Source organism: Plectropomus leopardus, chromosome 8, assembly GCF_008729295.1.
Source record: "Plectropomus leopardus isolate mb chromosome 8, YSFRI_Pleo_2.0, whole genome shotgun sequence".
In the NCBI taxonomy this organism is placed as follows: Eukaryota; Metazoa; Chordata; class Actinopteri; order Perciformes; family Serranidae; genus Plectropomus; species Plectropomus leopardus.
Window position 1 is genome coordinate 22,097,305 of NC_056470.1, and position 15,701 is coordinate 22,113,005.

At 41.4% G+C, this 15,701-nt stretch overlaps 1 protein-coding gene across 3 annotated transcripts in view; it reads left to right on the plus strand.

The window, feature by feature from the left end:
- zbtb46 (zinc finger and BTB domain containing 46) overlaps positions 1-15,701 on the plus strand; it is a 71,265-nt gene that overhangs the window by 22,433 nt on the left and 33,131 nt on the right. For 2 of the 3 annotated variants that reach the window (XM_042491127.1, XM_042491129.1), the window contains exons 2-3: positions 4,138-4,361; positions 4,749-5,682. In XM_042491127.1, the coding sequence (XP_042347061.1) occupies positions 4,176-4,361; positions 4,749-5,682 (1,120 nt within the window). In that variant the 5' untranslated portion in view covers positions 4,138-4,175. The remainder of the gene's footprint in view (positions 1-4,137; positions 4,362-4,748; positions 5,683-15,701) is intronic. The other variant, XM_042491128.1, reaches the window with a different exon arrangement.

Below are 15,701 nucleotides of genomic sequence, written 5' to 3' on the forward strand. Positions count from 1 at the left end.
TCTATTAAATATCAAGCCATCAGACTTTCTAAATACCCTCATATACCATAATATTGTAATGCCACCCAAACCTAACCCCGAGAGGTGAATGAAACTACTTTCTGCCAAAAAGCGAACAAACTATTGACTGTGTGGATTATCTTTAGTAATAGGAAACTGTTCTAGGAAAGACATGTTGCTGTTTTTCAATAAGTGAATTGTATTGGGTGCAGAAATCTCAGACAGATATTCTTTGACTAGAGCAAAACTGTCTGTAAAACTATCTGCATAGTAAACACTAGTGGTATGAGAGCGTATAATTCACCTTGCTGAGTACAGCGCTGTCGCTGTCATTAGCATGTTGTGTCTCTACTCGAATGCTTGTCATGTCGTTGCCCACTGATACTGGGAGTTTTAAAAATGCTAACAGAGGTGGACAATGAGAGCAGGAGGACCCTGACCCATGCAACACTTGAGCAATGGCAGTCTTATTCCAGCTGTTGATTCGAGCTGGCTTTCTTTCACTGCTTCCCACAGACCCTTTTTTTTTTTTTTTCAAATGGGGCCTGCTGACCGCTGTGTGCTGTACAGTGACCCTGGATTTAACTATCAACACTGGCTGGGGAAAAATGAGGAATAGAAGAAGTATTGAGGTATTTCTCTGTGAATAAATGACTTTTTTTCTGTGTTGTGTGTATGTGGCTCTGAGAGGAAGCCTATCTTATAGACCAGGGCTGTACAATTGAATGTGCCAGTGGCCCTGAGAGAAGAAGAGCACAGAGAGGAGGAGGGGAGCTGCTGTGTCTTTAAAGCCTCTGTTTGTCTCCAAAGGTGAAAGGTGAAGACTCTCAATACCTCCATTAGGGCAGCACAGAAAGGAAAGAATATCTCAAGGTTATGCTGCCAATAGATTTTTCTCTGAGAAGTGTGTGAGCAGGAGGATAAAAACACTTGCGTCAAAACTTGCCTTTTAGACTCTGAGGGACACTGTTATTCTGCATTCACATCGAAGTTTCTTCCTCCTCGCACTTCTTTATTTCTATGACTTAGATAAACGCCAGTCAAAGTGAAAGCAATGCATTGAACAAACTCAGGACAAGTTTGTTTTTTTGTTTTTTTTGGCTTCAGCAGTTGTCAGCGTCACTCCATCCACTCGTCCACTGCTGTTCATGGGAGGTGTGCTTGTCCAAGTGGACGTGGGAGACATTGTGGATTTATCTGATCTTACAAGCCATCAGGTTGAGCAGAGCTTTGCTAAACATGACCTGAAGTGTGCCGGCCCCCGAGCAAACGCTGCTGTCACCTTGGCCAACCCGAGCTGTCATCTCTCAGAATGGCCCATGAGAGCTGACAGCTGTGGCGTTCCCAAAACAAATCACTGCTGCGTCTGGTAACACTCTGCGTCCCCGCGATTTAGCCCACACCAAGACGAGAGTGGGAGCGGCGGCTGCTAATGCTCCGACTAATGCACTGTCTGAGTGTGTGCATGTGCTCATCTTCCTCTTCCTCCTCTGTGTGTTTGTGTTGGTGTGGTTTCTCTTTGTTTTTCCGCCACCTAGTTGAATGGTTTAACATAGAGTGATGTTCATATCTGCCTTTGTCTCCTTCTGTCCTCCTGTCTCTGTGGCCTTCACTGGCCTTCTGCTGTGTAAGCTCAAAATGCCTCTTGTACACATCTAACGTGTACACAGGTTATAGGGAAAAAAAAAAAACAAAGACCATAATATTACCCACCTACATCTTACATCAATGTTTGTGAGCCAGAAAGCCAAAAGAGTCTTTATGAGCTAATAAATTGTGAAAGTTCAAATCATCAGTTTTTCTGTAGCTTTTATTTTGTAAAGGCCCTGACACACCAGGCTGATGGTTTGCTGTTGGTCAGTGTTGGGCCATCAGTGAGCATCTGTCTCTCTAGTTTTTTGCATTGTGTCCTGCACTGTGACACTAGTCAGCCCTTGATGGCTTTTTTTCCCTGCCAATTCAGCATGTTAAATCAGCGTCAGAGTCAGCGGAGCCTGTTGGTGAGAGATTAAATCTGAATAGCAGTTCAGCTCAGCGCACAAGAAGAAAAACTGAAGTGAGGAAAGTAAACAAATGGCTAAAGTCAAGAGCGCATGAGGTCGAAACAAATTTGTGATATTAGGCAAGATTATGTTTTCAGCCATTGAGCTTTGTAACAGAAACAGTTTGCAATTGTTTGTGTGATGGCTCTCAACCCATGGTAAAAATTCATGTTCTTTCAATGCATGGATGTGTTAAAAGCACTGGATACAGCACTGGATGCGGGTCCCCATTAATTCCTAGGAAAACTGCCCAGTGGCACATGAAGTGCAACGTTCCACTGCCATGTATAAAATAACTAGAATTGGCGCTGCCCTCACATCATTGGGCCCCTAAAGTAGGTGCACTAGATACTTTCAAGCCAACTAAGGTTTAGTTTAGCCCTCCACTAACTTGAATGGGAATACAATGATTGAATCTTTTCATTCTTTTCATTTTTTCTTTTTTTCTAATCCTTTTTCTTTATTCTTATTTACAAGCAAATAATAACACACATAACACAGATGACAACATGATGACATAGCAGTATAATCTCACTAACGAAAAAAAACAACCAAACAAAAAACAATTAGACCAAAGCACAACAAAATAAATCAAATAAAAATTACAAAAAAAAGATCACTTCAGTAATTCAAATAATTAAGTCTGTAATGCTAGTGCATTTAAAAGAAATGACAGGCAGAACGGAATTATAGATGAAGTTAATGTTTTAATCTTGCTGCTCTGCTCGACTATCTAAATGTTATTAGGCTGTATTGATCAAATCCCACTAGTGAAACGAGTCATTCCCTGGGGGTTGTGATACCTGAAAAAAATGTATTAAATGAATTGCAGATGTCTCTCTCGCTATGTATGTCTATGGGAAAAAGTGTTTTTGGGCTATAGTGCATCAAGTGATGGTGTAATTCCACTGTTTGGCCACTACAAAACGTGTCTTTAGAGCATGGCACACTTCCTTGGGGCCTGACTGGCTAACTAGCATCTTGAATTGGTCCATTGGTCTTCTGGTTCCCCATTTCAAATGACAAATACAGATTACCGCCGCTTCTGATTTGGAGAGTCATTTCCTCTCACTCAGGTGTGTTTAAGTGCAACCTTTTTGTCCGAGACACAGGCGACGCAAAAGTCTACCTTTGTTGCCACTAGTTCTTTGTCAATTTGGTGTCTGGGCCTTTAGAGTAACAGTAAAATATCCCCACATTCTTGTCACACCTCCCTGAATCTTGTCATTGAATACTGAAAAGTTGGATCTTCATTCACTGACAGTTGAGCAGCTCCACAAATTGTCATTAAGGATCTTTCTCTCTGTAGTTTTTCAGAAAAACTTTGTGTTCACAACCCAGACTGAACTGTGAAAGATCAGAAACACCCGGGGTGAAGGTTCAAGAGTGACTTTTCGTCTTAACTAGACAGTTGATTGAATATTCACAGTCGAGGGATAAATGAAGAAAAAAATAACAAGGAACTGAGGCTGTGTTTATTGATAAATTTAATGGTAAAGTGGTCTGTACTAAATGAGGTGTTTTTCTCCCTCTCAACTGTTTTGTGAAAGTGTCACGCTTTTTAACTGACATTTTTAATGAGCTTACACATACACACACACACACATACACACACACACACTCCCACGCACACACAAATGAACCTGTCAGATACGGTTTAAACACAGAGATTTTTGACTATTTGTTACTGGGCTGTTTTTAGACATCAAACTACAGCAGTTGAGATGTGGTTTCTATTGATGTCATTGTTTTTATGTCACAGTCATTACTGAGATATCCTTACCCTGGCTCATCTTTAAAGGAGTGGTTCAGCTAAATTTGCCTATTTTTTCCCCCTTTGTCAAAACGAAGCTGTCGTTCTGTGCAAGGGGTTTGAATATAGCTACAGCCTTCAACCATTTATATGGACTTGGAGGAGAAATACCTGAATACGTTGCTAGAAATCTTTCCTAAAAATGTACAAAATGCTCATATTTTATTGCTCCTGTCCACCACCTTTCTGCTTCCATACAGTCAGATTTCCATACTCTATGTTTAATATTTAATATTTTGATATTAAATCTGATATTGATTTCTTGCCTTTTTTGTTTCCCAGCAGACATTTGGAGGAGAGGCTTTTGTTCAGCTACACAGATGAACAACAGGAAGGAGGACATGGAGATCTCCTCTCACTACCGTCAGCTCCTCAGAGAGCTCAATGAGCAGAGGCAGCACGGCATCCTCTGCGACGCCTGTGTCATCGTGGACGGAAAGATCTTCAAAGCCCATAAGAACGTCCTCCTGGGCTCCTCACGCTACTTCAAGACTCTTTACTGCCAGGTAAGGGACTGCCACACTTGGGAGTACGGGTCAAGGGAGAATGTTAAGGGCTTGTTTTTCTCTCAAATCATAGTAGTTTTGTTTGGTTTAAAAAGTGTTCAGTTCCTTTACTCAAGTAAAAGTATAACTAAATATTTTTACAGTAAGTACTGTAAAAAATATTATTTTAAGTTAAAGTCCTGCATTAAAAATGTTACTTCAGTAAAAGTAAGTACGTATATTCAGGAAAAGCACCCACAAAACTCAAAATTGTAAAAAATAAAAAAAAAAAAAAAGAATATATATATATATATATTTAAGCAGTAGAAAAACACCCAAAATTAAAAATAATTTGCTTGTCCATGTGAAATATATTTTAAAAAAGTATGAATCTTGCCCACCCTTCAGGTTAAAAAAGGGGCAGAGCCTCACCACCAGACTACTGTCACTCACCTGGACATCGTGACAGCGACAGGCTTCAAAGCCATACTGGACTTCATGTACTCGGCGCACCTCGCCCTCACCAGTAAGAACGTGATCGAGGTCATGTCAGCTGCCAGCTACCTGCAGATGACAGACATTGTCCAGGCCTGCCACAGCTTCATCAAAGCTGCGCTGGACATCAGCATCCGCTCTGAGATGGCTGATGAACTAGCCGACTTTGAGATAGGAGCAGTTGCCGCCGCTGGCATCGGCGGAGGTGGAGGCGGCGGAGGAGGAGTGAGTTTAGCAGGAGCAGTAGGTGGTGCGGGAACGGGTTTAGGAGGAGGAGGAGGAGGAGGAATCGTGGGCATGGCTTCTGAAGCTCTGGCATCCATCATGTCTGGTCGCAGTACCTCCCCTTGGCTGGCGCGCCGCACCAGTCCGGCCAACTCTTCTGGGGACTCGGCCATCGCCAGCTGCCATGAGGGAGGCAGCACTTATGGCAAGGAGGACCAAGAACCCCCCAAGAGCCACGAGAGCCAGGAGGAAGCCTGTCACGACTCCCAGCCCGCCTGGCCACACGACTACAGGCCTGTCACCGTCAAAGAGGAACAGGTGTCCCCCGCCTCCTCCTCTCATCCCCGGGACACTCCGAGGGGGGCAGCCCAAAGCCAGGGGGAGCAAGGGACTGGAGGAACTGCAGGAGGAGGTGGAGAGGGGCCCTGGCAACCCCTATCAGGGTCAGGGCGGAGAAAGAACAGGAAGAACAAGGACACAGTGAGGCATATCACCCAGCAGGCTGAGAGGAACTGGGACAGAGAGCGGGACAGGGAGAGAGACAGGGACAGTAGGCCTGGATCTCCTCTGCCCTCCATGCTGGCTGTGGCTGGATGGAACTACAACGGACAAGAAATACCAGGTAAGTCTCGCTAACCTGCTTCTGTGTTTACTGTTGCCTCTCTTTGGAAAGTGCTACTGCATATTTTATGTGATATAGATAAAACTGATGTGCAGCACTCATGAAAACCTTGAGTTTCAGGTCATTTTTATAGTGGATTTGTTGGATAGAATATTAGTTTAGTGTCACAAAAGCAGGTGGAATCACCTTTGACCGACTCTTAAAATTGGAAGCATGGACGCAGGCCAAAACAAATCAGGCCTGCACATCTATTTTGGGAAAGACTTGTAGTTCTGAATTGATGACTTTGAGGCTTTAGGGTTTCCCAGAGTTGCTGCCTCTTTCACATCGGCCCCTACTTAGTTATCCAGTCATGTAATTAGTGAATGACTGGTGAGATAATAAGATTAGGTTAGATAATTAGGTGAGAGTGTTGTCTCAACACTTAACTACAGTAGAATCTAATTTATCTGTGCTTGTCTTCTAAAAGACACTCTCTAACCAGGGCAGCAGTTGCGCACAGGTGATCAAACTGCCATGTTGACTTTTGTTGAACTCAAGTTCAACAGAGTGTGCGTGACACTTTACAGTACATATGCACTTAATACTTTGAATCCTGTGTGGATACGTCAATGCATGTCAGCCATCCGCGCAGCTGACTAGTGTAAAATGACCTCTTTTCCTCCTCCGGGTTGAGATTAGTGAGCTTCCACACTAACGTGTTAGGCCTAAGATGATTATCTCAAATCTTGGAGGTGTGAGGTGAAGCCTGGGTAAATGCAGATGGATAATACAATCCTCTTCTTACTGCAGTTTATGTAACACACACTCCCACATAAACAAGCAAATGCATACACAAACACACTCGAGCACACATATTTATTTTGAGAGAGCGTCTCTTGATCCTCAGCCTTGCAGAATTGTTTAGTGAATTCCTTTACACTAAAAAACTAATACATGAAAAACACTTAGCTGTGTGAGTGTGTAGTTGTGTGTCTACGTGTGTGTATGTGTGTGCACTGTGGGGCCCAAGGCGTCGATAGGTAGATCATTAAAAGTAAGAGAAGCTAATCCTGGGCGCATTAAGGGAGTTGGCTGTGAAATGGGCACACGCGTCGCGCAGCGAAAGAAAACAGGATAATTGAATTGACCTGGGTCACTGCACGGATTACCAGCGCGTCCTCGCCATCCCAGGCTCCTCCCCCTCTCTCTGGGGTTTAGGGAAGGACCTTCTGGAAAGGGCAAGAGGAGGGGAAAGGGAGAGAGAGTGGTAGATGAGAGGGGTAAGGAGGGAGAGAAGAAGGAAAAAAAGAGACAAAAAAAGAAAGGCATAGAAGACAGAGCATCCGTATGAGCTTATGAGGGTTTGTCTGCTGAGCTCTAAGTGTCCAACGTCCCAGATTGTGTGACCTGCAGTCAGACACTATTACAGCGCCCAAGTACATCTTGTCTTCAGTCACACACATACACCCGAAAAGTAAATGGCACTATTGAGTCTGTTGGTCAGTCCCCTGGTTGTGGTAGAAGGTAGAGTTTTAGTCTGGCTGTGGTGAAGCAGCCATTACCGAGAGAGGTGTTTTCTCACCTAAAGGTTAGAGGAAGTCTAGTGTTCCTGCCGGTGTAGACTCTCCTGGTGTTTGCCAAAAGACAACCATTCATTCTGACTCCACTGGGTTTCAGAACTGGGCTCACAATGGAGAAGAGGGGGGCAAACAAGAGTCTTTGTATCATGAGGTTATTAACAGTTTGGGACTCCTTCAGAGGGCAGGGCTTGCCATTTAGCAGTAAGATATCATGTTACCACCAGTGGGCTTGCATGATGTTTAAGAGTGGTAGTGTATGACAGTCAGGATATGTTTCACTGTTGTGTGTTGAGTCAGTTTGCAGGAGGTGGTGTCTGTGTGTTTAGCGAAGGTCTGGGGGATTGCTGAACAGGTTTAGTGAGGTCATTGTTGGTCTGGGGGATGGTGGTGCGATGTTTTGGTCGTGGGAGTGCTCCCTCTGTCATTGTGTTGAATTCTTGCAATCAAAAAAACTCCAAAGTGAGGACGGTTTTGTTGTTAGTGAGTCAAGAATACACAGGATCCTTGTGGGCTTATGAGAGTTTGCCTACTTTAGTCTTAAGTCTCCTTAAATCCGGATTTCTTCACCTGCAGTAGAAGATCTGAATCAGATGTACGGGCATATGGAAAAGCCAAGGAATTAGAAAGTGATGTACAATTCTATTTAAAGTTTCTGGTGACCTCAGCTGGTCACGCAACTGCACCTCCCTGACCAAGAAGGCACTGTAGTATCTCTTCTGCCTCGACTCCCTTCATCCGTCCCCTCCACCTTCTGCAGAGTAACCAAAAAGAGCGTCCTGACCAGCTACATCACTGGTACTGTTTGGTAAGCCTTAAGTCTCCACAGAGGATAGTGAAGACAGCAGAGTCAATCATTGGGACCTTACCCTGACATTTACACTAAACGTTGTACAAACATGGCCACCAAGATCATTAAGGACCCCTCCCACGGACTTGTCATCCTGCTGCTGTCTAGAAAACAGTCCCGGAGCATTAAGACAAAATCCACCAGACTCAGCAACAGCTTCTTCCCTCAAACTGTCAGACTCCTAACATCCTGTTGCCCCAAAGCTTTGCACACACACACCCATTCACACACACCTGTGCCCTAGCTCCTTTTACTTGAACAATTTGCACCTCACTACATATCCTCAGGAGACTGCTTTTACTGCTGCTTATTGCACTTTAGATTTGATTACCTTTCCGCAAATCACACTCTAACCCTTCATATCTTTATTGTTTCACCTTTGACTGAGAAACCTCATCCACCAAATTAAAAAACACACATTACATGATACCTATTGCATTTTTTTCTATTTAAATATGCTCGTTCATTTTCCCACTCTGTTTGTTTGTGTATCATGATGTAACACTTGTTACTTTGACAAGTCAGGGGCTTGAGATGCAGCTGCTGGACAGAGTCATGCTTTGTTTTGAGACCAATAACAAGGAAAACAAAGACACATATTTAGATTTAAAAAAACAAATCCTCAGAAAGCATCTGGTAATGTATGTTTTTTTTTTAATTTAAGAGGGATTTTTCAGTCAAAATGGAAACAACAAAGATAGGATGTGTTATAGTGTGATTTTCCAGGCTCACCCCATTGACTCCAACAGAACTGATGCCAAAGTCTGGCTCAAACGCCGTCACTGACCCATAACTTTTCCCTCTTTCTAGTTTCCTTGGTCTTGCATCTTGTTCTGACCTGTTTTCTATATTTTTGTTGTTTAGAGGTATATCTATACATCGATCTGGCTCATTATATCAAGTCAGTGATCGATCCACTATTATTGATGCAAAGTGAAAACATATGTCATCATGTTTAAAATATGACCTTACTTTAAAATTCCCATGAATCGCTTCTGACACTATTTCTGTCTGAGCACACGTTCCTAAAAATTCAGTGCTAGCGACCTAGCAAAGGCAGACAAGAAAAGACAATGAGGATACTTACTGATTCAGTCTCATATCGATTGCAGGCCCCTAAATTCAATCAAATTAAAATGATTTTATGCATACTTTATTATATAAAAGGATATAAAACATGACAATATCACTTTGATTGTTGGATTATTCCTCCAAATAGCAGGCCCACGCAGCACTGTTTTAATGGTGTATGCATTAAGTCATTCATGAATTACTTCTTTTGGTGCGTGGTGCAAAATCATCCAAGCAAACAAAGTAAAATTCAGCTGTCAAGGATATAAAAATGTAGCTAAATATGTTAAACATATCAAAAGAAAGTTTTACTTCACAAAATTATTTTTCAATTAATTTTCTGTCAAATGAGTAATAGACCATTTTGATTTGTCAAAAAACTGGAAAAAGCACAGGTGTGATTAATAACACTAGTGACGGTTCTTTTTCATGAAAGCTACAGTTGGTAACGTTTGAAAAAATCAGTTTTTGTCATATTTTCTGAAACTGTCGCAACATCCACACAGTATTTCATGAGACAGATAGTCTGTGAAAATAAAAAATTGGTTTCTTCAACTTGTTTTGCCTCTAATGGCATTTCCAAGAATCTAGTTTCTAACGCAGCAGTCACTCATGTCAATCATGGCTCATGAACTGTGGTCACACTGTCAAACTGGGCAGTGCTGACCAAACATAAATCACGGTTATGTTTTCACATTTCCCATTTCTCACCTCAAATGATTTTAGAAACATATTTTAGTGTACTGTATAGCTGTGAAATTAGCATTGTTGACCTAGCCACCATGCTAAACAGTTGAGCCTAAAAACGAAGCACCTGCTGTAGTAAATGTTCTTATTTTACAGCTAAACAGTACACGAAGATAAGTTTCTGAAAACATTTGATGAGAAATAGGCAGTGCAGTCACATAATCTTAATATGTAATCCTGCCTAGTTTGGCAGTGTGACCACAGTTCACAAGAAGAGATTGACATGATTGGCAGCTGCATTAGACACTCCTCTACTCTGATTTTTATTTATTTTATTATTATTTTTTTAACGTGTAGTAAGGCCATTAGAAGCACTCAAGGCAAAAGAGTAAACAGAAGAATATGATTTTTTTTCAAAGATTCTCTATTTGTCTGTCTGTGTGTTGATTTTGTGACAGTTTCAGCAATTATAAAAGAAAAAAGTTACCAACTACAGCTTTAAGAGTCCCAGTAAGCCAAGACAGTAATCCAGCAGGCACATCATACAAACCTTGAATGTGACACACCTAAATGAAAATGCAGCTATTATAAATTTATGCCTGGCCATTCCCTGCTATGACATGTCAAAATGTCTGTTGTTATTTTGTTTAGCAGTAGGTCAACAGTTTAGGGTTAGTTCCACCACTAAGGGTCAATGTTAGTATTTGGAGAGTACATTTTTTGGTCCTTACAAAGATGACAGAACAAGCATGTGTTTGTGTGTGTGTGTGTGTGGTTGTTCCATGAAGTCTAGTTGTTGGTTTCCATGAAGGGATATGGTAGGTATAAAGGAGAAAGGGCACCTTCAGTCTGAGATTAGCTTAATTGCTTCATTCTTTATTGATGAGGAGTGCCTAGACACACACGCAGTCTTCTCTCTCTCATTCATCTGTGATCGGAGTCCATGCTTTACTGTTAGAAACGCTTACATTACATACAACACAAGGTCTGCTTGACAGAGGATTTCGCTGGATTATTCTGTAATATAAGGATAATATATGGCCGTGTAAAGGATCAGTGTATCAGCGCGGAGCCGTTTCAAAGCATTTTGTATGAAAATGCCGTGTGGCCGTCGTGTTGACATAAACAGCTGCAGGAATTAGGATTTGTTTTCTTTAGATCCCCTTCCCTTGCAAACATCTGCTGTGTTCACTTGATGTCATTATTGAGGCCACTAAGCACTCAACTTCCCTTTTCTCTCTCTCTCGCTTAACGCTTGATCTCACTCTTTCTTACGCTCACCTTGTCTGCTGCCACAAATATTTGAAATCTTACATGGGAATCAGGAAAAAGTGAAAATCAGCACAGCTCGCATGCCAGTGATCTGATCATGAGCGTATATTTTTCTGCACAATAATATATTAGAGGTGACATTTTTTTTGAGGAGGGGAGTTTTAAATAGTCCCTACTTCTCCTGCCTGCTTATGTCGTACACCTTTAAATAATTACCTGAAATTATTTTTAGTTTGGCCCCCGCTGCTTCTTCCAGACCTGGATTAAAAAGCAGCTGCAAATCAAAGACGGAGTGTTTTGAAAATCAACGTGAAGCTTTTTTTTTTTTTTTTACTTTTTCTTTTTTTATATTAATTCAGTATATTCGTCTTTGATGCATGATGTCAGCCTCTCTTCGTGTAATCCATGTAGCACGGAAACAACGAGCCGATAAATCAGTTAGTCAAACAACAGAAAAATAGTTGACATCAGTTTTAATATTCGATTCATTATTTATCAAGCAAAAATGTCAAACATTTCCTGGTTCCAGCTCCTGAAATGTGAGGAATGGCTGTTTTTTCTGTTTGATTTTAAATTGAATATTCTTTACTTTCTGACTCATTATTAAAACACAATGAATCAGTTAACTGGAAAAAAAAATCACACCATTGAGGGACTGTTCTTTATAGGATATCAGAGGAGAAGGGTAACTTCCGTGTGACTTTTTAAAAAATATATTATTTATTTATCTTATCTTGACTGTCCCTGACGCCATAAATGTTTTTCCCTGAGCCTCTGTGAGTGACTGGGGGAATAACCGTAAATAACCATTTTTGTTATATTTACGCCAAATGCAGGTATTTGAACCAATGCCACAAGCAGACAGGATGCGAGAGAGTTATCACTAAAACAAACAGCTGATGTCTTAAGCAAAATGCAAATCCTCCTTGCAAATTGCATCATCTCATAAGCTGTGCAAACTTCTGTAGAATGCTGGTGCATGACAGCCATCCGTCACTGGTCTTACCATTCAGAAGCAGCACGATTTAATAAGCCTACACATCACATAGTTGTCACATTAGTAACACGTGCTTATAGGCCTAATGACCATTTTTTCCAAATAAACTTTACAAACAGTATAAGAATAATATCAATGACTTGGCTAAGCAAACCTTGTTAGATTTTCAAAAATGTATCCTTTGATAGTTAAAAGTTAGAAGTCAAAAGTTTAAAACAAAATCCTTGAGTTGATAAAAGACTTGTTTTTTCATTACTGCCATGCATACAAGTTCAGAGTTATTTTACAAGGTCTGGATAGTGCAAACGCTTTTCTTTTTGGCGAAATTTTAAATCAGACATGTCAAAGTGAAATTTTTTAAATATAACATCACCATTTTGGCTGTCTTTCTTGAAAGAAGTATTCGTTGCACATGAAATGTTCAAAGATAGTTGGACATCTGATAATCCAATGATAACAGTATTAGGTGAATGGTGTAATTTTGGTGATTTTTAAAACACACTGATGGATTTGGGTATTCAGAATTATTTAAATTTAATATTAAATACAACGATTTAAAGTTTTATGTTCCTCCCCTAAGCCAAAATTAAAAACACAAGTCCCTCCCCAGTTCTTAAAAAATGATTTGACATGTCTCACCCATTTCATACAATCCCCGTCCATCATTACCAACAAACAGCTCCTTAGTCAACAGCTGTTTTTATAATTGATTAATCGTTTATTAAGCAAAAATGTCAAACTTTTGCTGGCACCAGCTCCTAAAATGTGAGGATTTTTGTTAAGTATGTCAGTTTATAAATAAGATATTATTCACTTTCTGACTTGTTATTGACAAATGAATCTATTAATTGAAAAAAATATCAGATCTTTATCAGATTGGCGGATAATGAAAATAATCACAGGTTGCATCCATAATTATATGCCATCTGTGGTATATTCTGACTAAATACTATAAACTACATCTTTACCCCACTCCAGACAGGTTTAAAGGTTTACATATTTAAATGAGATACTGTATACTGTGTCTAGTTGCATCCTTGGTAAAATATGCTTCTCTATAGTGTGACTGTATTTCAGTATGTACTCTTAATCACTCCCTTTCAGACTCCAGACACCATGCAGAGATGTTTTCTAAAGAGCAATATATAAGAAAATACTCTCAAACCCACGATTGAGTTTTTCTAAAATACAGATTATTCAGTCTGTAAATGTGTCCTTATGTCCACAAAGGCCTTCCATTCTGCCATTTGATACTGTCAGTATTTTTCTAACATCTGATGCTATTTTATTTTATTAAAGGAGGTGTCACCTCTTTGACAGACATGTCGTTTTTGAGGCAGAACACGATCGCTCGATTGCACCTTCACTCTCACATTGAGAAGAAGCCTGAGCTGGTGAAAACATGAAGTAACGATTGATTTCTTTCCTACTTCCTTTATACTTGGGGCAAACACCAACTTGATCTTTATCCCACATAATAACAGCGCTGGAAATACTTTTTGTTTGTTTTGTTTTTCTTTCGTTGGTATTAAAAAGAAAAGACACACACACACACACACACACACACACACACACACACACATAGTGACCTTTAGTGGCAGCTTGGGGGATTTTGGCAATCCGGTACATGGCCGGTGTGATGTACACACACTCAGACACACACTCACGCACACAGCTTAGAGCATCTGATTATGTAGACGTGAACAGTTCAATCACACGTGGGCTGTTCTTTCCATTTCCCTCTAGCTGTTGCACATTGATTACATCGAGAATCTTTTTTGAAATCCAACATCTTTATCTGACTCTCTTCCTCTCCTCTCTGTGGCCTCAGAGTTCCCCTCCTCAACCACTAATACACACACACTTACACACACACTGACACACATACACTTGCCCACAGAGACGAAAAAAAGTGAAATCATTTTTCCAAAGAACCTTTTTTCCTGTTTATTCCTGTGAGCTCCGGAGCGCTGCAGTTAGCGCTGCATGTTTTGGCTTGTTTGAGTTTAGACCTTCATCCTCTGGAGCTGTGGAGCCTCCTGGACTCACCTGGGGACCCGCAGACAAGCGCTCTCAGAACTGCCCTCTAGTTTGCACTTCCGCATAAACTTTCTCTCTTTTTTTCTTCTTCTCTCTCCCTCCCTGCGCTCGTCTCCCCAAGTCTCTGCAGTCTAAAGGTGAACACTTGAAATAATGAATCGGATCCCCCTTTCGCCCCCTTCCTCTCTGTATTCCAGTTAAGACTCTCCCCATAGTATTTGCACTTCATTAAACTTGAAATAGGTTTAATATTTAAAACACCGTGAACAGATTTCAACCCCCTCACCCCTCGCACACCTTCTCTCCCTTCTCCTCGCTTTCAGTTTAATAATCTACTCTCATATTTCCTCCCTAATTCACTCCTCCTTCATTAAAAACCAAAATAGATTTAATATTTCAGACTGTGTGGACTTAATTTTTAACCCCTTTCTTCATGGCTTGGTGCCTGACACGCTACGGGTTAGATAACTACATCATGTTGAGGCCTCTCCCCCTGTATTTTCTCCTCTCTATCCATGTCTTTGTCTCTTTTTTTCTGGCTCCTGGTTCATCTTTCTCACTTTTTCCACAGTCAGTCTATTATCAGTTCTGTCTCTCACTGTCTTTGTACTCCAGGCCTCTCTCTGTGTCTCGCTGTCTCTCCCCCACCCCCTATTTGCTCTGCTTCTTTGTCCTCTGACTGCACAGATGATTTCAGCCCTTTCCTCCCACCCTATTGACTTTTGTGGCCTGCTCACCCCACCTCCCTCAGTTTCCCCTACTCCCTCCATCCTCTCCTTCCCCTTTTTGTGCATGCTACCACACATATTCATTACTCCTCTCAGTTGTATCTAAATGCTTTTTTTCCCCTCTTTTGGGAGTTGTGACAGAAAACCAAAATTCTTGTCTTTCCCCCTTTTCCCTCTTTCTGTCAGCTTCTCATTTGGTCCCCACTAAATAAAAAAAAAGTTCCATTATCACCGTGGTAACCAATCATTTCTCACCGCCCACCAGCCATCTTTGTCATATGACCTCACATCCTGCTGGACATTATGGGCAGTCCACCAGCTAAAAGCCCCTTCTCCTACTCCACCACGCCATCACACCACACCACACACACACATTCACACAATTTTTCACACTCTTGCTGTCTGTCTTTTTCTCTCCCGCAGCACTCTCTCTCTCTCTCTCGCTCAGTTCTCAATACTGACACCTGCTCTATTTATAATTCTCTGGCTTTAAAAGAGCCATTTTGGACAGGAAGCTGCCCCCTCCCCAATCCTGACCGTGGCTTTTTTCCAAAACGCCAGCACCCCCCACCTCTCCACCTCCTGCCCCTGGAACAGGCCGGAGAAAGATTGCTGGGCAGAGAAGAGGAGATGGAGTGTGTGTGTGCATATGTGTGTGTGTGTGGGGTTAAAGATTAGCCATCCCACCCTGAGTGCACCTGGGCTGGGCCCATGTGTGTGCTTTAGTCGGCCACAGCCCACACACACACTCACTAACCTGAACATATAAACAGTCATAACATCTGCAAATGACCTATAAAATACTACATTACACT